The sequence below is a fragment of the Pleuronectes platessa genome, chromosome 5 (genome assembly GCF_947347685.1).
Source record: "Pleuronectes platessa chromosome 5, fPlePla1.1, whole genome shotgun sequence".
NCBI lineage: Eukaryota > Metazoa > Chordata > Actinopteri > Pleuronectiformes > Pleuronectidae > Pleuronectes > Pleuronectes platessa.
In genome coordinates, this window is record NC_070630.1 from 13,216,619 (window position 1) to 13,243,749 (window position 27,131).

The 27,131-nt window shown below is 43.9% G+C and overlaps 1 protein-coding gene across 2 annotated transcripts in view; it reads right to left on the reverse strand.

The window, feature by feature from the left end:
• Nucleotides 1-24,340, reverse strand: part of kmt2a (lysine (K)-specific methyltransferase 2A) — a 36,878-nt gene extending 12,538 nt beyond the window's left edge. Inside the window, exons 1-24 of one of the 2 annotated variants that reach the window (XM_053423396.1) lie at nucleotides 24,079-24,340; nucleotides 14,764-14,836; nucleotides 11,337-14,635; nucleotides 10,550-10,727; nucleotides 9,961-10,189; nucleotides 9,139-9,821; nucleotides 8,947-9,020; nucleotides 8,597-8,833; nucleotides 8,308-8,454; nucleotides 6,777-6,875; nucleotides 6,295-6,415; nucleotides 6,031-6,144; nucleotides 5,598-5,782; nucleotides 5,236-5,412; nucleotides 4,872-4,982; nucleotides 4,164-4,237; nucleotides 1,823-2,037; nucleotides 1,621-1,715; nucleotides 1,401-1,538; nucleotides 1,136-1,294; nucleotides 822-933; nucleotides 641-719; nucleotides 332-492; nucleotides 95-241 (exon numbers count right to left, since the gene is read on the reverse strand). In XM_053423396.1, coding sequence (XP_053279371.1) covers nucleotides 95-241; nucleotides 332-492; nucleotides 641-719; nucleotides 822-933; nucleotides 1,136-1,294; nucleotides 1,401-1,538; nucleotides 1,621-1,715; nucleotides 1,823-2,037; nucleotides 4,164-4,237; nucleotides 4,872-4,982; nucleotides 5,236-5,412; nucleotides 5,598-5,782; nucleotides 6,031-6,144; nucleotides 6,295-6,415; nucleotides 6,777-6,875; nucleotides 8,308-8,454; nucleotides 8,597-8,833; nucleotides 8,947-9,020; nucleotides 9,139-9,821; nucleotides 9,961-10,189; nucleotides 10,550-10,727; nucleotides 11,337-14,635; nucleotides 14,764-14,836; nucleotides 24,079-24,324 — 7,153 coding nt within the window. In that variant the 5' untranslated portion in view covers nucleotides 24,325-24,340. The remainder of the gene's footprint in view (nucleotides 1-94; nucleotides 242-331; nucleotides 493-640; nucleotides 720-821; nucleotides 934-1,135; nucleotides 1,295-1,400; nucleotides 1,539-1,620; nucleotides 1,716-1,822; nucleotides 2,038-4,163; nucleotides 4,238-4,871; nucleotides 4,983-5,235; nucleotides 5,413-5,597; nucleotides 5,783-6,030; nucleotides 6,145-6,294; nucleotides 6,416-6,776; nucleotides 6,876-8,307; nucleotides 8,455-8,596; nucleotides 8,834-8,946; nucleotides 9,021-9,138; nucleotides 9,822-9,960; nucleotides 10,190-10,549; nucleotides 10,728-11,336; nucleotides 14,636-14,763; nucleotides 14,837-24,078) is intronic. The other variant, XM_053423395.1, reaches the window with a different exon arrangement.
• Nucleotides 24,341-27,131: the final 2,791 nt, after the last annotated feature.

Here is a 27,131-nt window from a genome sequence, read left to right on the forward strand (position 1 = left end):
TGAGATTACTCAGTGAAAAAACAGGCGCCATTGACATTCCACTCAATGAAGTTTCTTTCTATGATACATTTTATTCAAAAATGTCTAGTCATACCTGGGGACGGCATGGGCCTGGGGCCTAGTGAGCGATGACATGGGGGGTAGCTGGGATGTCGATTCCTGGAGTAAACCCTGAGCTTGGGGGTGTTGGTGGGGGAAAGGGAGTCGGAACATCTCGGGGATTCAAATGGATCAGGAAAGTCTGAATGTGAAAACAGTTACACATTTAAGTTCAACACATCATAGTCCCAACTATAGTACAGACTGAAAACTGAACTAGTCTGTAGGTTACCTGTTATGGAAGGTGGGCTGTGTGCTATTGTACGATTCTCTTCGAAAGCCATCATGTTCTTCAGGTCAGTTTCTACCACTGGCGGGTGACAAACTAGGATCCTACAGGTGTACACACAGCGCTTTCGAGCATCTAAAGTACTCCAGTATACCCTTGAACACCTGTAGAGATGGAAATAAATTAACTTACTTGGCAATTCAAATTTCCTCCTGCAGTTGGATGTACTTTACTTGTAGAGACAGTAGTAATAATGGCCCTTAGCAAGAGAAGACTTGCAGATAAATGAAAAGGAGAAAGAAAAGCACTTACTGGTATCCTACGGGGAAGAGTTTGCGTTTGCAGTCTGAGAGTTCAGTCAGTATCCCCAAACAATCAATGGTCATGGAGCCTGTAATGATGAGGTTTGAATCAGCATTTAAGAGGACACTGACAGTAAGACAAGGAAATGGTGCAACAATCATCGACAAACAATTAGCAGCAGTCAACCTACCTATCATCATGTGGACATTTTCAGGCTCCAGTCCTGCAAGCCACTTCCTCCTGAGACTGATTCCCTCCAGGTCTACCAGGACCCTGCGGGTTACCTCAAACCCAGAAACCACCTGGAGGAAAAATACACAAACATAGGATAGGTGAGTAGAAAATAAAGAATATTAAGTCACATTTTCGACCCTGAAGTAAATATAAATGATTTTGCGACCAAGTTTGGAATATGACGACCAATTTTTAAAGGTGTCTGCAATCTAATTTTATGAATTAGTATTAAACTTTGTTATTATATCATAAATAAAGACATCTCCTCACTTCTCCCTTGATGAGGTCCCTGTGCTTTGGACAATAGACCTTCTTGTCCTCCAGGAAGATGCAGTGGCATTGGCGGGCGCACATGAAGTGGTAGTTACTGGTGCATGAGGTGAGGCAGCAGCCAACGGTAGCCCCAGGCTTTTGACACTTCTCACAGTGCTAAATAGAAAGTATAAATGTATGAATAAGTCAAACTCATATAAAAATAAATATACACTGAAAATCAAGTGTGGGAACTTGTGATGGACAAAGTATCCCATCTTACCAACTGTTTCCCCCTGAGAACAGCCATATGAACATTTTTCAGTGCGCCATCATCATCCTCAAACACCTCAGCAGACCACAGGGCACAGTTCACATGAGTCCAATCGTTCTGGCCGATGTACAACAGCCTGCCACCCTCCTAAAACATACAGAAATGTTGAATATGACATAGATTGACCTTTGTGTGTGTTTAAGAGATTTTAGCTGGATATCTGACTCACATTAGTGTTCTCGTCTCCATATTTCAGACAAAGGACACACTGCCTATTATCAATAACACCCGGTGGAGGAGGCAGCTCTGGGCTGTCTTCACGATCTAAGGGGGAAAGGTCAAGTTAGAATTAGGGAATACACAGAAAGTGACAATATGTAAAAAACAGTGTTCATGCAAGTATTCATACACTTAATTGTTTTTTGTCTTACCAGATAGGAGTGGAGGTGGTGGTGGTAGAGAGGGAGGGAGAGGAGGAGGGGACGCTGGAGAGTCGGGTTCACCGGGGGTCTTGGGACAGGGAGCTGGTATGATCTTTTTCATGAGATGGGGGTGCTCAGCGCGGGAAAGCTCCTGTCTCTCCTGCCACTGGGCGTAGTTGTGATCCAGGGATGGAGGCAGCACAGCGTTCGGGAGGAGCCCATTGCTTTGGAGTAGTGACAGGGACATTTCTATTAGTACCAACATTGATTGGGTAAAATATTAAGTATTGATTGTTTTATTTCCAAAGCACTGATGTAAACAACTGAACTATCAAAGTTCAAATAACCACACACGTCACTATGTAGGTTTACAACTTAAATGAAGACTAAGGACATGAAAAAGTCTCCAAGTACATAATTCTGGGTTAAAGGGAACATAAACCGGTGCTCAGACATTTCCAGACTTCTGGTTTTCGTCACTTCTGTCCAGCATCTAATGTTTAACAAGTTAGGATTTGCATGCTTTTGTTAACTTCCTAACCCCCCCCCCCCCCCCCCATATACCTTCAAAAATGTTATTTAGGATTAGGGAAGTTAGTTATTGAGGCATTAATTGTTTTATTGTTAGTCTGTGCAATGATAGATTTCCCTCTTGAATAGATTTACTCGACTTAACTCATGTCCTTACATACATTACTAATATATACTCTAAACAATCAGCCTATGATGATGCAAAAATATTTTATGCATCAACATTTCTGTTGTTTTTGTACGTATGAAGAGGTGGTTGCCAAGTGTTTTGGACTTAACCACTTCACCCATCCCTACATCGGCATATTGGTGAGTAGAAAATGAGTGAATTTTCATTTTTGGGTGAACCCTTCCTTTAGGTCTGATACTTTAAAAACCAGCAGAGGCTTTAAAACAGGCATCCATCCAATGGATGGCCACAGGATCCACTGGGTGGATCACTGGTTTCCTGGACCGAGGCACTGATACATAACACGACGGCGCAAACTGACAAGTAAACCACAATTAGACCACAAGTATGTATCAGAGAGCCTTCAAATGAAATTTGACACTCGTAGGGTTTGCCTCCCACAACGCCTTGAGTTGAGGCAGGATAAACGGCCGAGGAGTGGTGATAGCTCGATTTAAGAGTTAAGGAATTAATGAGTGTGAAAGAGTGTGAAGTGCTTAATTTCAATAGGCTGAACAGTAAAACACACTATTCATATCCTTTGTGAAAGGTTCCTGCTCTCATATAACGGCTATGACCTATTCTTTCTAATAATCTAGATAAACCTGACATCTTTGTGAACAGCATCAATTATTCATAATGACCATTTTATTATGAATCATTGATATAAAAGGCACCAATCAATATATAATATATTTAACTGCAGCTGTGGAGAGTTGATTTAATTGATCCATTACTCTCTAGTCAGTGCAGACTAAAAGAGATACCGACTACATCTTTCCACCAGATACTGATAATAATCACATCAATTAGCCTTCAGTCATCACTCACTCACATTCACCACTAAACTGTCCAGTGGGTTCATTAATCAAATAGACTGTGTAATTAGTTTCATTACTGCAGCTTTGAATCGTGACCTTTAATCACAGTCACTGTCCTGACTTAAGTATGACTGACCAGAACACAACTTTGCAGATTTCCACTCTTACAAAATCCTTATCTTTCTACTTGGCTCATGTTTCTTCAGGGGTTTTTGGTAAAGTCAGCGCACACATTTTAGAAATATTAATTCAATGCTTTCTGGTTCCATCCTTTACCCTGATGATGATGCTGCAAATTCTCCCAGAGAAACCACATCTTACTTTTCATTTCAATAATAACAGACCAACAGTTCCTGAAAACTGCAGTTCTTCTTCTTTCATGGGTCTCGGAACGCGATCATGTTACAAAAGTACAACAAAACGTCTTCTGTGTAATTACCAACATAACTCCCAGCTAAAGTTTATAAAATAACAGGAGATCACACACTTCCCAAATTTGAGAGCAATGCATCCTGGGAGGCATCTTTAAGTATTGACTTTCAGACTCTTCATGTTAGTTTGAGCTCTCAGTCAGTACTGTTTCCTGACTGCGTGGATATCAAATCGTTCAATATGAAACAAACTTGTTAAACCAACCAGTAAGTGCATAACTTGTCTTAATGTAGAAAAACATTTTTGAATAATGACATCATAAGTCTGTAAAAGTCATTGAGAAGCAACTGGTAATATAAATGATGGCTTACATAACTCTAATGAGTTAGTCAGAAGAGTTGGACACTGACCACTGAACACAAACCCTTGCATTGACTATGGTGTGATAGACACTCACTTGGCAGAGACTTTTTGCCTTTCCCAGACCCTGGACTCTTTCGCTTTGAACCATGGGAAGATCCGGTCCATTTGCTGAAAGAGAAAACATGCAATGAAGTTTGCACACTAAAGCATTCGCACAGACCATAATTAGGGGCAAGAATTGTAGTTAGTCATACTTTAGCTCAACAGAAGGGCCCTAGCTTGATACTGCCAGACCTTGACTAAGATACTTAACCCATTCATGCTGCATGAGTACACCAATCATAGGATATAAAGTTATTTTTGTAAAACACAAGATGTGTTGGTGAATGTTTTTGTAAGCCTGTGTGTTTAAAAAAAGAAATATTGCATCATATAACTTCATACAAACAAAGAGCCTGAGTGAGAGCATGTGATCTGCTCTGCAATGTTGTGTTTCCATTGGTGCTGAGGGGACAGATTCAATCTATAGAAATGACATTGACATTGACAGGTACACAGACTAAATAGTGGAGGAACCTGATTGATGTTACAAAAGCATGTGGTAGTGCACACATGCAGAAGTGCGACAGCGAGCACACGGCAAATAGCTCTGCATTCGTTGCATATATCCCCAAGTTAGGGATCTCATATGTTATTATGATAAGTGTAAAAAAAAAAAAATTGGTACATTACTAAAGTGTGACGGGACAATTTAGAATATGGCGGGCCGCCACAGTCTAGATAATTAATGAGAAGTTCTTACCCGAATAAAGAAAGACTTGACCATGCTGTTTGCTTTCCTGCTCTCCGGCTGGCCACCGTCACCATTGATGGCTGTTTGAATGATTCGCACGACGTCGTCACTAAACTCCAGCTGGGAGAGAAATGGAGAACGGACACACATATGGAGAGTAATTGTTAAAACAGTGAAGTGGCGACGGACACTCGAAAAGTCATTAACAAAACTATTCATCTCCCTGACAACAGATTCAGAAGAGACCAATAGTTAAATCTACAACTGTAACTGTTGTCTTAGATTCAGAGTTATGACTGTAATAGATACAAACGGTTCTGCAAGATGAATAAGACCTCACTTTTCCAGACAAAAGACTGAAAACATAACATACCACTGAATTGTAGCGGCCTTGATCCATCTTTTTCTCAACATTGTCCAGGTCTGGAGGGGAGTCACGGGAAGGTGTGGAGGTGACTTCAGTCAGAACTGGAGGATCTGGGCCCTCGGGGGATCGACGGGACGGAAGACTCTCCTCTGTCTCTGGGTTCAGCTCCGGAGGCTTCACCGCCTGCCCCAAAGCCAAAGGGTTACACACTGAATATCACTATTCTGTTCATTAAGCGGCAATTGCTCATTGAGGTGTTCTAATGGGCTATGTGTGTGAATCTAAATTATGCTATATTTAAAAAAACAAAAACATTAAAGGGTTGTTCTGAAATCACAGAGGACGAAGCAACAGTGTGTATCTCTGACCTGTCTGTAGCGCAGCAGGTGTGTGGATGTACGAGAGTTGAGGAGTGCGGTGAGGACGTGACGAATGCAGCCCTGAAGCTCCCTCTCTAGCGCCGTCCTCCACTCGGCCGGATGGCGCTCAGTACATTTGGTACAAGTGTAGGCAACACTCTCTGGCAGCTTTGACATTACCTCATACATTTCATCTGGGGGACAGTGGGAGATGACAGGTCATTATTGTGTGTTATTAAGTTTATCGTCTTTCAGCATCTCACTAGCATGACAGCGCTCCCAGAGCAGCCTGTCAGTCATTTGCACAGACACTGACAGCTGACAAGACCAATAAAGAACAAGTGCAGCGGAATATTAAATACAGAGCTCCACTTGTGAGTAAAAGAGAGTAAACTTGTGTTTTAATACACGTCTCTACCTGGCCTGTGTTGGGCCTACTAACCTGTCAGGTTTTCACACTTGGCATGAACCCAATGGTTACAACGACCACACTCCATCATCTTGCTGTCATAGTCATCGTCGTCATAGCACTTATCACAGAGTGGGCAGAAGTTCCCTGAGAGATAAGACGGTGTTGTTACATTCTGATTAAACAACTTGGCTAAGATTTAAATGTCCTTTTAGTGATGTCGCTTCAAAATACAGAACAGATGAAATAATTCTCCTTCTAACCCAGAAAACTAATCTGAGGTGTAATTATGCTCACCTTTAGCAAATAGTTTGGCACAGTCATGACACATGGAGAAGTCATGTGACCATTGGGCATCCCAGGACTTCCCAGGTTTAGTGGCTCCACAACTCTTACAGCACACACACTTGGTGCAAACCTGGAAAGAAAGAGCACACAAGCAAGGCGCTGACTACATGACAAAAACGTGCGGGCAGTTGTTTAAAGAGCGGGGATGGTGTGAAAGTGACACTGTGAGAGGAGTAAAATGTTTTCATAGACACGGCCTGTGAGAGGCTCCCATGAATGTGAGTCGCGCAGTGGTGAGAAGCTGGAAAAATGTGTGGAGGGGTTAAGAGAAAAATGTGTGAGCATGATGCTTAAGTTTGACTAACGTTTGTCAGTGGTGCAAACTCTGTTAGTTGCACACAGGTGAAAGCGTAGAGGGTGTCTAAAGGAGGAGATGTGTGTGTGTGTGTGCGTGTGCGTGTGCGTGTGTGTGTGTGTGTGTGCGCGCATACCCAGACTCTCTTCTTCTTGGTGGGTCTGGTTGGATGGTTGGGACCCAGGCACTCCGGGTGATAACTGTTGCGGCACTTATCACACTCTAGCAGCTGCTGCTACAGTGACAGAAAGTGAGGTGATATTATTTATAAATGAAAAGTGGCCGCATTAAATTGTCCATTATCAACAAACAACACAGATCTGTTCACAATAATTGGCAACAAGTATGTGACCTGGTTTCAACATGTAATGGTTTCATTCACCTTGTATGTAAGATGTCATGCATACATTTAACTACAGTGTAATGGAGGTAACTGAGTGGCACATTCATTGTGGGCTTCATGGATGGATGAACATCATAATTAAAAGGCATTACAGTGCAGCTACAGTTTGAGCAGTACAGAGCGGAGCGTGGCAGAGTTTATAGACAGCCACTTAAGTGGCAACTAGAGTCAAGTTTTTCCTGTGGGTTTGGGTCAACACAGTTAGCCCTCGTCACGGCTTTACAACATACAGTTAATGTGCTGCAGCACATATTTTCTTTTCCAAACTACGGGCTATTGTGCTAATTAATATTGCAAAAAATAATACATTGGCAAGGTTAAAACGTCCAGTGTGTAAGATTTAGGTGAAAGGGATGTATTGGCAGAAATTGAATATAAAATCATCACAGTGATGTTTTCACTAGTGTGTTTCATCTAAATTGTACTAATTGTTATTTTCTTCACCCTAGAATGGGCCCTTTATATTTAAATACTTTTAGGCCGCCATTATTTTACAGTAGCCCAAACTGGACAAATTAAACATCTGTTGAGTTTTTATGACAACTGAAGGCTACCACAGGTTCTCTTTCATGTTTGGGAGGGGAGGGTGGGCTGAGAGGTATTCAGCTGGAACATGCAACTTCTCCACTAAATTCTACACACTGAACATTTAAAGACCTTATCATGACAACACTTCATATTTATCTGGTAATCAAACACTGCTGGATGCTTGATACAATATATAGGTTTTATGATTATGTAGCACAGACAATCTGTGAAGCCAGCAGCCTCCAGTATCACCAGGAGTTGAGATTTCAGACTTTTCAGCCGCACTGTGAGATGTGAGGTCAGAAAGTGACAGAGATCTGCTGCTGGTAATTTGGTCACAGATTAAAGCCAATCAAAGAAATACATGTCTAAATGCTCTTAAGGCAGAGATTTGGCTCAATGCAATAAATCAATTTCCTCATGCCACAGACAGACCAATAACCAACAAATTCATACAAGCTCCCTGACATGTAGCCACTGGACAAAACAATCCAACAGGCACATGATTGAGTTGTGTAGACCAAATATGTATACATATATTTCTAACATAACAACCATGCTAGACTAAGACCATGAGTTAAATAATAAAATCATGGAAGGAATTTAAGAAGCTGATTAAGTGCTGTCTGCTGGCAAGCTTCTTTCTCAGGAAGATTCTTCAGCCTTTACACTCTGTCACTCTAAACTAAGTTTCTTTTATGAGCAGCTTTGAAATTAACTGAACTGAATGGCTTACTTTAGTTTTCTGGTGCTGGCGCCCACAGACCTGGCAGAATCGACATCGTCGACAGCACCAGTTCTCAATCTGCTCCTTAAGAGGGCGCTCGGATTCCCCCAGGCAAAAGGGATGGAACGGTTCACAGCATACCTGACAGAAGACAAACTAACGATAAAGAGACAGAGAGAGAAACAGCAGACAGGGGAAGGAAGCAAGGGAAACAGAAGAGATTGTTAGAAAGTTTTGTTATTATGCAGAAAAATGAATAAGAAAAGTTTTAACAACAAAAACAAAACCATTTATTTACCTCAACATTCCCGCTGCTTGCACATAAGAAGCAGAGCACCCTGGGTGTGACTGGCACGGAGGTGAGCAGGCTGAGGCCACCTGCCTCCCAAACCTTCTCCACATCATGGTCCTTCTTGAAATCCACTCTGATACGATGCACTCCGTCGCAGGGCGCTCTGGACTTCGTCTGGCCCCTAGTCGAGGGAGTGCTCAGCCAGTTTAAAGTACTGCTGCCGGGGGGTTTAGTTGTCAGCGGCTTCAGGTGATTATCGCACAGGAGAAGGGAGACATAGGGTTAACATTGTGAATTATATGTGGCCGATGTAAAGTACCACCGTTTTTAGAATAAAAAAAGTGACCTCTTCTTACCTTATCTTTTGGTCTCTGTTTGGGAGATGGAGGGACAGTGCGAGAAGTTGGCTTCTTCAACGGTTTTGATTCGACTATTAAAAAGAGACAGGACATAACATTCATATTGTGATGGGTGTGACTTATATATCTCTATCATAACTTTTTTTTAAGGGAATACAATGCAAACAGTTTTTTCTTTTTTTTTTTTACCTGTATCTGAAATATTTGTACCGGAGCTCTGCTGTTGCAATGATTGCTGCTGGGGCTTCTTCTTGGACTCGTTCAGAGGAATCTTGGGTGAAGCCTCTTTTTTTGGAGGCGCCTGACTCGTAAGAGCACGTTGCTGGGATGCTTGATGAGACTGCGTAGACTGAGAGGGGGAATTCTGGGCTGAAGATGACGAGGAGGAAGAGGATGATGACGATGACGAAGAAGACGACAAGGAAGAGGAGGATGACGAGGAGAAGGATCCTGGTATAGGCAGATGTGGTTTGTGTCCCTTCTTACTGGTGACACTGGCCGTGACGGAGAGCTGTTTTGGCTCTGATGACGGGGCTGGAGATGGAGCTTGGGCTGTGCTGGGGGTCTGAGGTGAATCAGCAGGGGCAGGGGAAGATGTGAGGGCGGGAGATGATTGCTTTGAGGATGGTTGCTGCCTTAACTTCTCCTCTCCCAGCTTTAGAGGAGGAGTTTCACTCTTTCTGCGAGGGGGCTCTTCCTTTGGTGGTGCGGGAGACGACTTAGGGGCAGACTCTGAGTTCAGTCCTTTACCCGGGTTGAGACCCTCTCTCCTCTCAGACAACCGGTACTTTTTCTTGTCCTTCTTGCTTTTGCCTGGCTTCTGAAGACCCATCTTTGAGGGCATCCACTGCAAATTCTGACACTTCCTCATCCTGTAGATAGTGAAATTTACAAAGTTCAACACAGTATTTCTTAACGATCTAATTAAAAATCTAAATTGGAATAAAATGATCTTCAATGCTCTCTTGAGATTGATAATAATCTTGCCCAACAAAGGGCTGATCTACTTACTTGCAGCATTGCTTTTTAATGTTTCGTCCTCCAAACTTAGGCTTGTCAAGACAGTTTGTACAGATACCACAATCCTCTGGAACCTGGCAGCCTGAGCATTGGCCACAGCGTCGTGACCGACGTCCCTTCTTAGGAGGAGCTTCTTGAATGGACTTTTGACGTGTTTCTCTTGGCTTTAGGGGAGGGGATTGAGGCTCTGCCTCTTCAGAACCTGCTACTGATGACTTGTCTGTAAAGAGAGAAACATCATACATGCAATTTATTAAATGTAAACTAGGGTGCTTTTAAAAAATAATGATACCTATACATTAAAATTGGAACACTTTATTTTCTAAATATAGTTCAGAATTAAAAAAAAATCTACATTAAGCCAATACAAACCAGGGCTGTTATTGGTATCATTCAGCTGTGTGAACAATACTCCAAAGCAACATCTAGTTTTATATTATAGAAATTATAATTATATTATTTTAATCATTATTTGTATTATTAAGCCCCTATTCAAAATAGAGACATTAACTTGAACAGTTGAGCCCAGATTAGTAACTTACAAACCACAAAGTGATGACAAAAAAAGTGAGTGCCTTACCATCATTCCCCATGGAAGATAGGATCTTCTCTCTCTCCTCCCAGGGCAAGGCACTAAGTGTGGGCATATCATCAGGGAACACTGCCCGATTACGGCCAAGAGCCACAGCTGCACGACGACATACATGTTTGATGCGTGGACCACGGACTGAGGTCTCTGATGAGTCACTCTCCTGACCCTGCTCACAATCACACATCACCACAAAAGAGTGAAACAAATGTTTGAGGAGCTTCAACATAGGAAGCGAATACACAGACATGTGTACATGTTCAATACAGAAGACTGACATTTAAGATGTTGCTTATGTCCTTAGGATTTGAGATTTTATTGGTTGTCAATGCTTCACTTCAGCAAACGGAACTCTCACCTATGAACAATGTGCAATAATAAAGATGATGTGGTGACAGGGGAGTAGGGTTGGTTTGAGTTCAGCTGGAACAGTTGAAAATGTGCAGTGACTGCTTATAATCATTTCATCTTTAGATTAACAGTAGAAGAACAGATGACTATATTCTGTTCAGGAGACAATACTTTCAAAAGAAATGCCAGTGCAGCGTTCTGCATAATGTATGAAGCAAACAGAATTCCCCTTATGTAACACCCTCTGTGGGACTTTCCTATTATCAAGTTTCAGTTTGAGTACAAACACATTCTATTTTTAACAAATATTCATAGCAGCATGTCAGAGCCACTTGTTTGTGGCTATATAATGTGAATGAGAGAAACGGAGAAGAATTTATGTGAGACACAGTAACATTGAAAGCAACAGATGAACAGGAAAACTGACCTGGACCTTGGTCTGGTCCGCAGGCTTCAGCTTAATCTTCTTCAAGTCAACGAGCTGTGCTTTGGCCTTCTTCAGTAGTCCAACTACCCGCTTGTCACTCACAGGCTGTTTCTCTGCTTGGTCCAACACTGATCCAAGAGAGGAGACAGGAAGTTGTTGTCTGCCCGGCTGCCCTTGAGGGCTTGCAGTCTGCTGGTTAGGAGCACTTTGTTTCTCCTTTTCGGCATCCTCCGTGTCTGGTCCTTTCTCAGAGGGTCTACCTTTTTTGGGTAAGCGTCCTTTGGCGATGGACACAGGAACAGAGGAATGGGGCCCACGTACCTCTGAGGAGGCAGTGTCAGAAACCGTGTCAACTGAGGTTGATTTTTTTCTTCCTGGAACCTTTTTTGGAGCAAGAGATATAAGAGCATCTTCTGAGTCCCTCCCATCCTTCCTCCCTTCCTTCTTATTCTCCTTCTCTCGGATTTTCTCTGAATCCCTTTCTTTTTCCTTAGGAGCAGGTTCCTGGGGAGCTGATGAACTTTTTTCTTTACCTCCTTTACCAGCTCCTCGGCCTGTGTCCTGGGCACTGGAAGGAAAGATAGGGAAAAGTGGGGAAGATGTGGCTGATTTAGTTGACACAGGAGGTTGGTTTCCAGCAGCTCCCCTCCTGCTTTCAGGTGTCCCTTGTGAGGCCAGACTCAGGGATACGGTGGAGAAGGTGCTGAAAGAAGCAGGAGTTAAGGCACTAGTGGCTAGTGGACTTGGAGAGACCCCTGGCAATGAGCTGGGGTTACTACTTTTGACAGAGCCCATCAGCACAGACCTCTCAGAAGAGCCTTTCCTCATAGATATCTGGCCTCCAATTTGGCTGCTGCGTCTGGTCATTGAATGAGAAGGAGACCGCGGGCGACCCCGTAGCGTTCCAGTGACAAGTCGTCTCCTGCGCCGCGAGGTTCTGCTGGAGCCCGAAGATGACTGGTGTTGGGAGTGAGAGCCAGAGAGGCTCCCAGAGGATGACTTCAGGGTAACAGACTCAAATATCCTTGAGTGGGCCTCACTAGGTGTAAAGCGTGGAGCGCGGAGCAATGGGCTGCGTTTCTGGAGTGGTGCATCAAAGCGGGATGAGGAGGGATGTTGGTGGTGGGTATGGCTGTGAAGAGGGGCAAATAGACGAGTTCCTGTTCCTGTTCCACTGCCTGGTGCAGGGAATGCCACTGTAGCAGCTCCCCCTGCTCCACCAATACTTTGGGGCCGAAGACCAACATCTTCAGCTGTGAGAGGGGGAGGGCGGAAGTTGTCAAATACAGGCTTACGAATGAGGCCTTCCCTGGCATATTTAGCAGAGGAAAAGTATTGGTGTTCAGGGTGGGACAGGGACGTCCAACGGAAGGTGGGCTCCCTCAAAATTGAGCGGCTACGTTTGTCTGCCAAGCTGGACAGCACTGACGGGCCGGACAGAAAATGAGGCATCCAGGGGGACTGCGAGTGGTGTTCACTGATAGCAGCTGTGTTGGAGGAAGCTGATTGTAGAGGCTGTGGAGGGGTGAGGAGAGGGGGAGGTGGAGGTGAAGAAGAGGAGGAAGCTGTGGATGAAGCTTGCTGGGAATTTGCAAGTGTCGAGGAGGACATCAGCACTCCAGTTGGTGGACTGATGATCGGCTTTTTAGGCCCAGTGGTGAGAGTCTCTCTCACTCTCTGGCTGTGACCTCCCCGGCCAACTGCTGGTTCTCTCCGACCTCGTCGATTCCTCTCTGCCGACACATGCTCATGCTCCGGCTCTGGCTCAGAGGGAGGGGAAGGAGGCCGTGAACTGTGCAACAGGTTGCTCTCCCTCTCTCCTTGCGAGGACGGAGAATGATCCTCTGGCTCTGACAAAGCCTGTGTGGCCTCAGAAGCCTGGGAGTCACATGATGAGTCATCCAAGCTTGGGCTGCTGGATCTGGAAGACTCTGCAGAGGAGAGCTGGGAGGAATGCTGCGACACAGCACTCGAGCCACAAGATGCAGCGCTACTGCTAAATCGCCCATTGGTGGCATTGTTGGTGTTGTCGTTGTTGAGCAGACTGGCAGCAGTTGATGGAACCGTGGGGATAGGGGCAGCAGGTGGAGGAGGGGGGAGGGAGTCATTTTGAGCGGAGGTACCAGTGCTAGTAACAGCAGGTGTAGAGACCAGGGCAGGAGACAGTGAGGAGGAGGTTGTGGTGGTGGAGGTGAGTGGGGCAGATGCAGAGACAGATGAGGGGGTGCTTTCTAACCGTAGCATCTTCACATGTGGTGGTGGCATTCCAAAGCCGCCTTCATCTTCAATGAAACGCTTCGGGGTTTTGATGATGCGAAGGGAAACAGTGCTGACCACAGGCATGATAAACTGTCTAATGTTCTTCAGTTGTGTCTTCCTGATGCCAGCTTCAATGACTCCTGTCCCACTGCGCCCGGTGGATACAGCTTCTTTCTCCATTCGCTTCTGTGCTCCTTTCTTAGCTCGCTGCAGCAGCTGTTTAGCAATGGCTGCATCAGTGCGTTTAGAAGGGGGGACAATTCTGACAGGTTTTCTGTGGCGAGGGCTTTTTCTGAGGCCCACCGTCTTGCCTGGCTTGGAGGGAGATGGGGAAGCAGGTGAATTGGAAGAGTCCTGGTCCTCAGCTCCATCTACATTCCTCAGCATCAACTGCTGGGGAGTATATGGTTCTGCACCTCTGTCCCCCCCTCTGGCCCTAAAGGCCTTGCTTTTCCCTTCCCCACCTTCAATAGAGGTAGAAAGCTGTGCTGCAGCAGCAGCAGCTGCGGCCTCAGCTTTGAGCCGTTCAGCAGAGGGTGGTCGACCACGTCTGCGTCGGGGTACACCAGGCAAAGTCTTTAGCCGTGCCTTGAGAGGGGAAAGTTTAGTTGCTCTTAGCTTCTTCATGTTGGTAACTTTGGATTCCCCCCTCCCCCCTTTGGGATGCCTTGCCTCACTGTCATGAGGCTGAGTAGAGCCAAGTGGCATCCTCTTGGCGCCCTTTCTGTCCGTGTCCTCCTCTGTGTCCATGCCCAGCTCAGACCCAGCCTGCCTACTGTCAACCACTGCTGCATGGCTGCCTGTACTCCAAGCTTTCTTGCTACTTGAAGATGGGGGTCGACCTCTTCTCTTTTCACCGGTGCCAGGTGGCCTTCCGGGCAGCCTTTTTACCTTGTCAGCTGGCCTTTCTGGACCCTCAGGTTTTGTCTGTGTAGGGGTGGGAAGTGAAGAAGGGGAAGGTTGACTTGTAGCAGCTTTCTGGGCTGTCAGGGCCCGTGGTGGTCGGCCTCTGGGCTTCTTTTCTTGTATGGGTGGGCCTTCTGATAAAAGATAGAAAACAAGGGACATTTAGGTGGCATGGAAGCATCAGATATAGACAACCTGTACAGGAAGAGGCATCTCAAGACAACTGCAAGGTCTCTGATAGGCCAGCAGGGAGTTACTTTACCTGAAGAGGTTGTTGATGCACACTGTACTCTGTTCTGCTCGTCAACAATCCCAAATCCTCCAAATGCTTCTTCCTACAAGAAAAGGGGAAAAGCTATTAAATCCTTTGTGGGCATACAATTTATGTAATGATAAAACAAAGCATAGAAGCAATGGCTGGACAAATGTACATCGATCATGCTACATAATTGTCAGTTGGCCTAAATATTCAACACTAATATCAGTTCAGAAGTAGTATTCAGATAAGAAATATAGCTTTGAGGCTATGAAATGCTCAATCACTTTCGCTTGCTGGCTCATGCTGCGCTTTCTTCTTCATTGGTTTTCAGGGTGACATGTCTGTAGCCAGAGAAGTCTCAAACCACAACTGAGATTGAATTGTTAACATCCACATCTTACTGGGTGACTAACACATCGTGCAGCATTCCTGCTCCCCGAAGGAAATGTTATATTCTAAGGTGGTTGCTCATATATGTACAGTCAGACAGAGAGCCCGGACAAGGACACAGACAAAACAAAGAGGCCTTAAAGGGATAGTTCACCATAAAAGGAAAATTCACTCATGATCTACGCACACTATGCCGATGGAGGGCTGGATGAAATGTAAATTACATTGCATTCGAATCGAACATGAATGTCTGGGTTTGCAGACACTTGGATGACACCAAACGAGCAGTATGGAGTTATTGTTATGTTTTTTCCTGTTGTTTTATTATGTCTGAGGAAGGATTCACCATTGACTTCAATTGTATTGGATTCTTCTGTAACACTGTTTACCCCTGTAACTCCAGACGTGTTTTGTGGACTCAACAATTCACCCGAGTAGATAGGTGAGTAGATAGGTGAGTAGATAATGAGTGTATTTTCATTTCTTGGTGAACTATCGCTTTAAAACTACAGCTGTACGAGCAGCCCTGTGAGTTTAAAAAGCTCATCATACAGCTCCATCACAAAAGATGTGTGGTGTGATGAAGTCCTGTGGTGCGCAAGTCCATGTTTTTACCTTCTTACGGTGATATATCCTTTACGCAGTAAGCATTTCAGATTATCTCTGATGGAGCTTATCACAATTAAAAGAGACACCTTGTGCTTTTTCCATTTTTCCTCACCATCTATTGAGGTTTAAAGTTTTGTGTATGTAAAAGATTAAAAAGCCCAAAGTCCACAGTAAAGTCGGCTCCTCCAAAGAAAACACACATCAGTAGTCTAGCCAATACTTCTATAGCATCATGATGTCAGATGGCCCCAGTATGCATAATGTATGCCCTTAACAAAGCCAGTGAAAGGAAGAGTGGAGGTGAACATTTTCCTGCATATGCTGGAAGTGGTCGACCAGTCACTCCAGAGTGCGACAGCCCTCCAATCAGAGCAGACTGAGCTTAATTGGGAGGGGGCCTTAAAGAGACAACGACATCGACTTCTTAATAGCGGAATTATTTCTCTTTTTTCATCTCTTGGTCCATGACATAATAAACCAGTCTTCATTTATGCACAAGGCACTGGGACTGATGATGCATCAATAAGCATATTAGAACCTGACATGGCAGATCAACCAGACTATAATGCATGATGTGGCATGTTCTTGCACAACAAAAACAGACTATATTCCAGGAACAAATGCAAGCAGATATAACGCACCTTGCAATTGAGTGAATGTTATTCCTCTCACTGAATTACTAACATTGACATGTTTTAGCTATGGCTTAATTTTGATGGTGGTGGTTCAAGAAATTGTGAGTAAATGTAATACACTGTAAAACCAGACTGAAAAATAATCCTCTCGTGCTCTCAGTCCAACTGAAATTAGCAGAAGATGATTAACATCTTGAGAATTAAGTATGTGTCAACACTTCTTCCAATCAGTGTGTGTGTGTGTGTGTGTTTAAGAGTCGAGGTGAGTATGTCATTTCGTCATGTTTATTTATAGCAGCATGCAGGGATACAGTCGAGGTCTTGTTGGCCCAGTTTGTAGAGCAGCTGCTAACCAAGTGTGCGCACACAATTACATGAGAACTGATTTGCACCAGCCGAGAATTTGCTACCAAGGTTTCCTTTATTTGTTCAAAATCACTATATAAACAACAACAGATAGTCAACAATGCTGTTTATCCTGGTAGGAAATATAAAGCTGAGCATCCTCCACTCTTCATAGTGCAGCTGAGCATCCTTTTCCTCTTACATCCCTTCCTCAGAGTAATACCAGCATCCTCTCCTCTCTGAGACAGCTTCTGCTCCTGGTTGGTGTTGTTGCGGAGCAGAGGGGGGCGGAGTACCAACACACGCCTCTGACTCGCTGCTATAGTGTGAGTTGCAGTCAATGACATCACAACACGCTCTAGTAGGGGAGAGTGAACAGAGCGGACTGTGCAGGTTCATGCTGCACATGCACACTCAAACATGTGCACAAGCACCTCGCGATGCTGTCAGCCACACAAACATTTCACACATATAGAGAGAGGAGAAAAACCTGCGCATGAACTGCACAGTGAGATGTAAACAAGCGAGGCACAGGAGTGAGGTTTGCGGGGGAGGGGAGCACAGGCGAAGCAAGCAAGCAAAGCAAAGAAAGGAGGAGGTCTGTGGGAGGAGGGAGAGGAGGAGAGAAGAAAGAGACAAGGAAGCAGCATTTTGACCACATGTACCATCAACAACAGAAGGAGCGCGGCAGTCTCCCGGGAGCAGAGGATGAATAGTGTTTGGGGTTGCAACATGCTCCTGCAGCTGCTTGCCAAATCCCAATCTAAACAGGCCTCCCACACGACAAGGCACCCCCTTCCTCCCCCTTGCTCCATGCCATGCTCCCTAACACATATTCAGTCACTCACTGCTCGCTCACTTGCTTCCCACCCACTGACTACAGATCACTGAGCAGCAGCATGTGAAACACAAGGCTCACCATGAGCTCAATAGTGGGGCAGGCAAACGGAGGTACCATCAAGAAGTAAACAAACACTAGTAGACTAGCAAGGTGAGGTGAATGCACTGACGTTCCTTGCAACATGCAAGGGATCAAAAGTTACTGAAAAGATCTGAGTTTCCCTTTTTATTTTTTATCTCTTCTGCTTAAAAATTGAACAAGAAGTTTTTGAACACAACTGTTCTAGTTCTTCTCCGGCTGTCGCTCTCACCACGAGATCCTGAGCAGTTTCACTTCCTGCTGCTCTGTCACATCTCATGTAAATGATCAATACATAAATGACTGGATATGAAATCCAAAGATAAAAGAAAAGGAAACTGATCTGAATCGTTGAGGCAGCAGCATCATTAGTCTCGAGAGGTGCAGGGGACTGTCCCTGACAGCTATGAGGAGAACATAAATTTGGTTTGAGGTAAATTCATCAAACTGAAAAGCAAAGGGGACTTTTACTGACAATCAAGACAGCGTTTATCAGAAATCAAACAGCAGCAGATAAGGGACCTGCACAAGTTTGTTTTTGGCCTGATCCAGATCCAAATCTTTTAAAGGTTAAGTGTGTAAAATGTGGGTGAAAGGGATCTATTTGCTGGAAATTGAATGTAACATAATCCTAGTGATGTTTAACTCATGTGTAATCATCTAAATTGAATTGTATCTAAGTTGTTTTCTTTACCTTAGAATGGGCCCTTTTACATTGGAAATGGATCCTCTCTACGTAGGACGAGCTGTTTCTTACAGTAGCCCAAAACTTGACAAAGTAAGTGAGGGGTATTCATCTGCAACATGCAACCTCACCACTAGATGCCACTACATCCTACACACCGAACCTTTATCGATTCTGAACATAACAATTCTGTACTACACATTATGACACCTACATTTTGATTAAAATTCTCAGTGTACCTGACACATTGAAAAAACAGAGCTTTAGACTAGTTCTTCCCGCACACACTGTTTTTATGAGCTTATTCATACAAATACTCAGGAACACGGTTAAAAAAATGTGATGTAAGATGAGATGAATGAAAGTTTGTAGTGTAGTGTCGTCAGCAGTGACGTGATACAAACCGCTAAGACGTCTCACTCTGTTAAATTCATTGGAAGCAGAGAAACACACATTTCACCCATGCTTGTAGAGTGGTTGTGGTCATAGAGTAGTGGTTCTTCTCTCACAATTCTATCTATTGTTGTTTTTATATTGTTGTTTTATGTTCAGTGCACCAACGAACGACACCAAGGCAATTTCCTGTATGTGCAAACAAACTTGGCCAATAAAAGAATTCTGTTTCTGATTTGACAAGATAGTGGCTTGCAGAGATCACACAAACAGCCATGTTTCATTTAGAGCTGCCATTTAGTTAATTGACTACAGATGATACAACTGCTACCAGCACATTTGTATTTGAACACCGCGATGCTTAGCACCAGCTGAATGTTTTCTACGCTACATTGCTAATGATAATGATGATTATTAGTGATTGTTGCTAATGATTATTAGTGTGGAAGCTTAGTAAACAAAGATCATCAATTTGTGATGCTCCACTGTAAGCACTCAGATTTAGTAGATATGCCAGACCCTATCGAAAAACCAACAGACATTTTAGGAAAATAAAACAAATTCCCTAAGAAAATACTTGTACAGACCCCAGTCAACCTCACTCCTTCAAATATAATATTTACATTCATGAAATATTTCATAGCAAAAAAATGGCGTTGGGTACATTGGTAGATGGATAGTTGGACAAAGGCTCAATGTAAAAGTTTGTTCTGACTTTTTGTTTAAACAACAATCTGTTAACAGATAGACTTTCTACTGCTTATCAATACCAGCAAACTCAGTTTCCATTATACTTTCTTACCTATGTTAACTTAGTTTTGCACTATAATACACCTAGTTAAGTTTTTTCTGGAAGTCAAAAGAAATACAGTTAAGATTTGGAGTTAACAAGGGAAGAAAGGGGTTGAAGCAGAGTCCTTTTTTTGTGCGAGAACAAGTGTCTCATCTCATCTCCCTAACTACCCCACACACTACTCCCCCACATATTTAAATAAATGCAATATTAACATAAGATGTAAATCTATAAATCATCAAGATTTCCAACAAATCTTGCTTACTAATGCATTATAATCACAAGGACCAGGCAAATTGAGAAGCTTTAAGTCAGACGTTATCCATTTAAAGATAGTAAATCATCTGAATGAATAATGAGGAGGAAAAGAGTGGTAGGAGTTTGGATCAGACTGAGGGGAAGGATGTCAAATAAATGTTTAATTTGTCAGGTCATGACCCTGTCAGTCAATGTGATGCTCTTATGAGGTTATTCCTCCCTACTACTCTGAGGGGGAAAAAAACATTTTCTTGACACATTCCAAGAAGCTTACATTTACTGTAGAGACACTATGCATCATCCTTTCCTGGAATATAAATTGAAGATGAGTTCATACTTCTATATGTCCCTCTGGTGACTTATCTCTTCAAACAGGCCAAAGACGAATTCCAAGAATTGTGCCAACTACTGCTATTAATTATACAAAGCAGCGAACATGAGTAATATGAAAGAATGTTGAAAATCTAATCTGAGTCACTGCTTAAAACATCTTGTTTCCTCCACCAGAATGAATTACCCTTTGGTGGGACTCTTTTGTAACCCTTGTCAGCTCCTAAGCAAAAGGAGGACATTTGTTTTTTCCAGTGTCCACACACTAAGTGCAACTGTTTTCACATTTGTTCGACAGTAACACAAACCAAAACAAACACTTTCCAGGGAAAGGTGCCTCCTCTTCCTACACCTCGCACGTAGGGTGACACGAACAGTCACACACACGCTGGCTGGCTTGCTGGCATCCGTAGACACACACCCCCTCCTACCCACCCAAGTAGGCTGCTTGAATTGAAGTTCTAATCAAAATAAAGACAAAGAAGGCATGCCCACTTCTGAGTGCAGTAAGGGACATAAAGTCTGAGGGACACCCCTACCACAAACACACACACACACAACACAACACAAAGAGTAAGACGACACAATTGTCGCCTGTCTCCCAGTCAGGCAACTCCTAAAGCAGAGGTGAAAGCTCCTTGCCCGCCTGCTGTAGTAGTATAAAGCCATGGATGGGAGGGTCTGTGACTAATTCTCCTCCCAGCGTTGTCCCGTTGGGAGGAGGGGTGTCGACCCACACCCTTTGATATCCCTGCCTGTGCTCTTTCAGCTGCCTGCACTTTGTGAGCGCTAGAATAAAAGCAGACACAAAGCTTCCTGCTCCAATCCACACGCTGTCTCTGGGATGGGTAAGCGGGTGGGGGGGTTGTCTTCGATTTAAATAGGCCAAACACCTGCTGGACTGAAACCCCTTCCGCTCAAACACACCATTTCTCTCAAATCAGTGATGCAAAGAGACATTTAGGTTGATACATCTATTCAGCTGCACTTTTGTATGAATGATTAAACATTGATAATAATATGGGGGATGGATAGATGCAGCAGGAGGCATGATATAATGGAGCAAGGACAAAAAGGGAAAATGATGCTAAGCCTGATTAGCTGGACAGTGAGGTTGCCAAAAAAAAGTCAAAAAAAGTCAACATGGACTAAATTCAGCATCAAAACAAGCAACAACAATTTGGCCGGATCAGGGAAATGAATTCCCTACACCCATAAAGCTAACACATGCCTTCATTAGGGCAGCAACGGCCGACAAGAACCCCTTTGAGCCACCCCAATAGGCTTAGTGATCCATTCCAAAGTGGCAGCTGTCAGAAGAAAAGTTGCTCTGCCTCTCAGACGGCGTTGTGTGTGTGTGTGTCTGAAGTAGATTTGGGTTTTTCTGCTTGGATGGAGGAAGGAGGGTGACCAAGTGTCAGACTGGCACACAGTTCAGGGTTGCCCTGTAAGCTCAGCAGGCTGCGGTGTGACACTGAACAATCCTGCCCCGTCCTGGCCAGACAGGCACTACACTGCTTCTCTATTAAATCCCCACGCTGTGTCCGCATCTTCCACAGGCTTCAGGTGCCAAGGGGGGTTCATTGGTCCAGTCCTGTCTCTACAAGCCCAAACACTGCCATCTTCTCATTCACTGGAGCCAGGGAAGAGGGAATGTATTGTTACATGTAACACCACTCCCTTGAAAGGTTGACGTTACATCTGTTCCTCTACAGTATCATTAAGCTGTGATTTATAGCACAAATCTACGTCACGACCACAATACGGTCTTTATATGATCTTTATATGATTCAACCTGCAAAGTAATTTTATAGACCAGCCTGCGTCTATAAAAGAAAGGGGTTGGGAAGAGCTCAAAAAGCTTAAAAAGCTATTTGAACACAAAAATTACATTTCAAGTAAAACGTGTGTTTCTTCAGAACATTATAAAGCATTGATTTAAAATATATCGCACTGTAGAATCTATTGAGTCATCATGCTTCATGCTATTTAGGTTTTACAGGAACATCTTATTCCTCCAAACACTGCTCTACTCTGAACGGCCACATGGACTCATGGTGTTGTCAAACGTATGTTTCTCTAGAATACTGTGAAAAAAAGATGTTAATGTGATATATGATACGGATATATTTTTCCAATATTCTGCTAAATCTAACTGCAACACTATGATGATTTTTTTACAATCTCCCCAATATCAGCATTCAAAATGTATTCAAGATCCATGCATCTTTCAAGTTCAGAATAAAAAAAAAAACATAAAACCTAGCTAAACGCCAAAGTAGCGTGTATGTAAACACCCCTGTACTCCAACCCAATGAGACTGGGAGCAGTGGAGCTGCTGGTAAACATCCCCACACAGCGTGCTCCCACTGCATTGAACGCGTGCTGCTCATCATGGAGAAGGAAGATGGCAGTTCGCTAAGGCGAACACACCCCCACATCACACGGTCCGTCAAGAAGGGGCTCGTTGTTATTGTAGCCAGCCCTCCATGCGCACTGTCACGACCAAGTCTCATTTCTCTGCTGAAACAAGCCAATCCAGACACCAAAGCCCGTCGATATACTCTGACAAGCACCCCAGCTTCGGGGGGAGCGATCCTGGACGTGTGGCCGTGCACCAGACGTCACCCCCGAGCATTATCAGCCCGATATTATTTTGGTACAAGCTACGTAGTGGCTGTGAGGAGACGGGGAAAACATGTCCCCCTCCCATTTTCCTATGCATCAGCAATAGCCCCAGTGGCTAGCGTGGCGTAATGCGTAGCATGGTAGCTGCCCTAGCACACCACCTAAACCCAGCCATGGAAATTATTTACTTTTGTGTGCGAGCTCCGCCAACTCCGGCTACAAAGCTTTAACCCGATGTGTGCTTGGCCGGAGGAGAGCACCGCAGCCTCCCGGGCGAACCTGCAACTTTGACGCCGTTTACGTCGGCAGGGATAATGGTGTGGTTTTGGCTGTGAGGTGTAGACAGCTAGCCTGCGAGCTAACCCATCAAGCTACGTTAGCCGAGCCTCGCTGGACGGTGGACACCTCACTGAAAACAGCGAGCTCCCGAGTTCACGCTGTAAATACTGAGCTGTGAAGCTTGTGAGGACCGATTATTAGATAGTAATGAGCTAACCAAGTGAATAACGAGCAACCCCGTTCACACAGGAGCTACAGACGGACGCTAAGTTCATGTTAGCTAGTTACAAACCACAATTGTAGACTCTCGCCTCCCCCAAGTTGACATGTCTTGTTTTCAAACACATCACACGCTACAGTGAAGGTCCCGGGATGCTACTCTCCGAGCAAACCTCCCTCATAATAAACAGACATATTCAAACACTGCTTTGCTGTGGGGAAATCACATTAAAGCTCAAACGGGACGATAACTTTTGCTGTGCGTTAATGTGACATGAATATGAAGGCTTCGCGTCAAGCTAATGTCAAGGAGCTAACTAGTAAACCAGTTACAACGGCTTAGCTACACACAGCACAGACAGTCAGTGGGTGTACCGCTGTCTGTGCTGTGTGGTAACCGCGCTGTGGGCTGCGATTGCCGGGAAAACACCAGGGTTTCTCCACAATGTTTTGGTTCTGTTAGCAGACTGATGCTAGCAGCTGCTCATCCCAACTCTGTGGATGTAGCATGTCCCCCCCCCCCCCACTCACTCCACCGAGGAGGAAACTTTCTCTCAGGTAGAACCTCTGAGAACCTAAACGTGATAACCCGCCGGTGGCTGAAGTTAACACGGTGACACGTTACCGGGGAGTTTAAGGCCACAACAACCAACTCAAAGTTAACTGCATCCTGGGCAATGACAAGTTTGCTCCCAGCCCCACTGAGGAGGGAGAGATGGTCAGAGAGTACCCGTTAGCTCCTGGTCTGTGAGGAGCAGCTCTCCGGGGGGACCGAACCCCGCAGCGGTCCCACCGACGCTCCGCCGGCTCTGCTCGCGACCCGTCCCGTGCTTACCTCCGCGCTGCTCGAGTCGCTCGATTCCCCCAAAACATCCCGAAATTTCTGCAGGTTGCTCCCGATGACCGAAGAGACCTGTAGTGCAGCATCAAACCCGGGTCCGAGCCCTGCTGAGTTGGGGTGGCCTCCCGAGACACTCCGCAGAGAGGCAGTAACCCTGATTCGGCCCGCTCTCCTCCCGGTACCGGAGTTGCTGCTCCCTCCGGGCCGAGCGGGGAACCGCCACCGACAGCTGTGCGCCATTTTACACTCTCTGCCTGTCTGCCCTGCGCTCACAGATACCTCGGTGGGCGGAACCCTAACCCAGCACTCACATAAACAACCTCCGCCACAGCGCTCCGCTCTCACTGGCCGACACGTCGTTATCCATGTTGCGGGGCGGAACCCAAGAAACCCCGACAATGCATTTCCTCAGCGGCCTCATTCACACTCTGCATGGCTGATTCCAAATCAGGTTCAGGGGCTTTGCCCGGGAAAGGAGCTCCGCACTTGAATTAGTAGAAAGGGGACCAGGCCGTTGTTCCCGGTGCAGATTGAACAACAAGGAAAGTGATGTGTTTTTTAACAAGTGGCATGAAAGTGTAAGATGATACAAGACCGAGTAGAACTGGAAAAGCAAGGCAGTGTGTACCTGCTAAACCAGGGGCGCAGCAAAGAAATCTGTTAGCCTATGATTCTCTGGTGCCCCCCTGCAACACAATCCACTCTATCCACTTTGTGTCTGAAATCACCCACTCATTCACTATTTCCTACTTCAATAACTATAGCTGTATAAAGCACTATATGTAGTGTGCTCATCGGGAAGAGAAAAAAAAAGCTTCCGGACTCTAATGACGCAGTTTTCGCACGATTTTGAGGTTCAACAACAACAACGTCGGCCGTTGGGAAAATCCCACAGTAAATTTTAAATATCTATTTTACACTTAATATTTAGGGTAAGTTAGGTATGTCGGTAGGTATAAGTCAGTGTGTACAATTTAGTGACATCTAGTGGCAACTTCCACCGTGGTAGCCTTCAGTTGTGATAAAAACTCCAAATGTGTTTAGTTTGTCCAGCCTGGGCTACTGTCAAAAAATTGGGGCCTCCACAGAGAGGACCCACTCCTGATGTAAGTATAAAAGGAAAGGATTTAAAATTCATAGATTATTACACACTAGTTAAAACCCCACTAGGATTATTTTGTATCCAATGTATTCTGCCGATAGATCCCTTTCACCTAAAACCTACACACTTAACCTTTGAGGTAAAAAAAAAACATGTTGAATGATCATACTAAAATGTAGAGATAAACCTGTTTCCCTCACTTTGTGCTGTGATTCGCTGCTCTGCTTCTATTTACATTTGTGCTGCAGGTCCTTCTGATCCTGCTGCTCTCGCTCCTCTTGTCTCTCCGCCACGAGGGCAAGCCATGATGGTATATATTGCTCATGCTAGTGACAATCGGTTGTATACTACTTTTCATGATGCATTGTGGGAAACAATGAGTGAACTATATAGGTATAATAAACTTCACTAAACATTCAGACACCACTATAAATTGCAGACTCACTATAAAATGCAGTATATTGTAATTAGTAAGTGTTTTCACACATCTTTTATCTTGAAAGTTTTTCTTTAAAAAGCTGCTGTGAAAACATGTGGAGCAGATATGAGTTTAACTCCACAAATGTTCTTCTTAAAATACAACTTCTCATAAGAACAGAGAAAATGTCTGTATCCTTCAGGTTTTCCAATCAGGGCCTGATGCAGGAGAGCCTTCAAAAAGTCCTACATCTACAGTTGGGAGAATCCATACCAAAATACTTACATCAGTATGACTAAGAAATGAATAGCATTAATGCAAAAAACTATACAAAATTATACCATATTTACCTTAACATCAAATCAAAGTTGAGAAACTGAAAAAATTGTCCACATTTAATCTTTCAAGAGGGTGATGACAGACTGCATGTTTACTCCCTTCTCCTATCTGGAGTATATGATTAAGTTATCAAGAAAAAGTTTTAGAGGGAAATGCTTTGGCAGGTTTCTTAGTTGTAATTAAAACTTATTGCACCATTGTCAGTGATAATCATACATAAAAAATACAGTTATGAGCTTATAATTATAATTATTATTGTTATTAATTTTTTAATAAATCTTCCAATAAAGTTGATGTCCCTAATGTAACATTTAACACTTTAAGAACTTCAAGGTTTTTGAATGGTGACCTTTATACAGAATCATATGTAGTTTGTGCACAGTAGGGACAATGTAAAAACTAATGGACCAAAAAGTTAATTATGTGAAAATTTACAATACTCGAAGCTGAATAAGTTACTTATAAGAGCTGCTCCTTTAAGTCTCTATAGAGCTGCACATCCTCCTCTTCAGAAGACCTCTACAAAAGCACCGACATGATCCCGCTGACACTGATGCTATTTATTGTCTGCTCTGCGTAAGTTGTACCTTCGCAGCCAAATAGCACAGTTTGTACAATCTCATGGACGTCAACTGTTACTCTGTGCATCGCATCCAACTGGTTCCAGGTTGGATCAAACAACACTACACACCAATGTCTGATTTGCCATCTTTTTTGCAATTGGCATGTCTTATTATCCAAGTAAAGATGAAGAAATACACAATACAACAAATGTGTGGTTCCTGTATATAGCCTGTGTCTCAATACTCGTTGAGGGTCATTATAATAAAAACTATGAGTTGCTTGGAAAAGAAGTTCAGTTGAAAACCACAAGGAAGATGGAAAAGAGCTACACAAAGATGTGCGAGACAAAGTTGAGTTATTTTTAAAGAAAAAGTCAAATATTCCAACATTCGTATTATCTTTAACCTTAAATATTTATCTCAACCTTTTCCAAATCAATGTATACAATTTTGACAAACATAATCTCACCTTCTACCTACGTTGTGTACCTCTAAACATGTCTTTTGAGGTCCCCCTTTTTGGCTTGTTATCAATTTCCTAGTTGATCTCACAAACAAAAATACAAAGTATATTTCTGTATGTATTTAAATCAATCATACTTCTGAAAGAGAACATCGAAGTGTC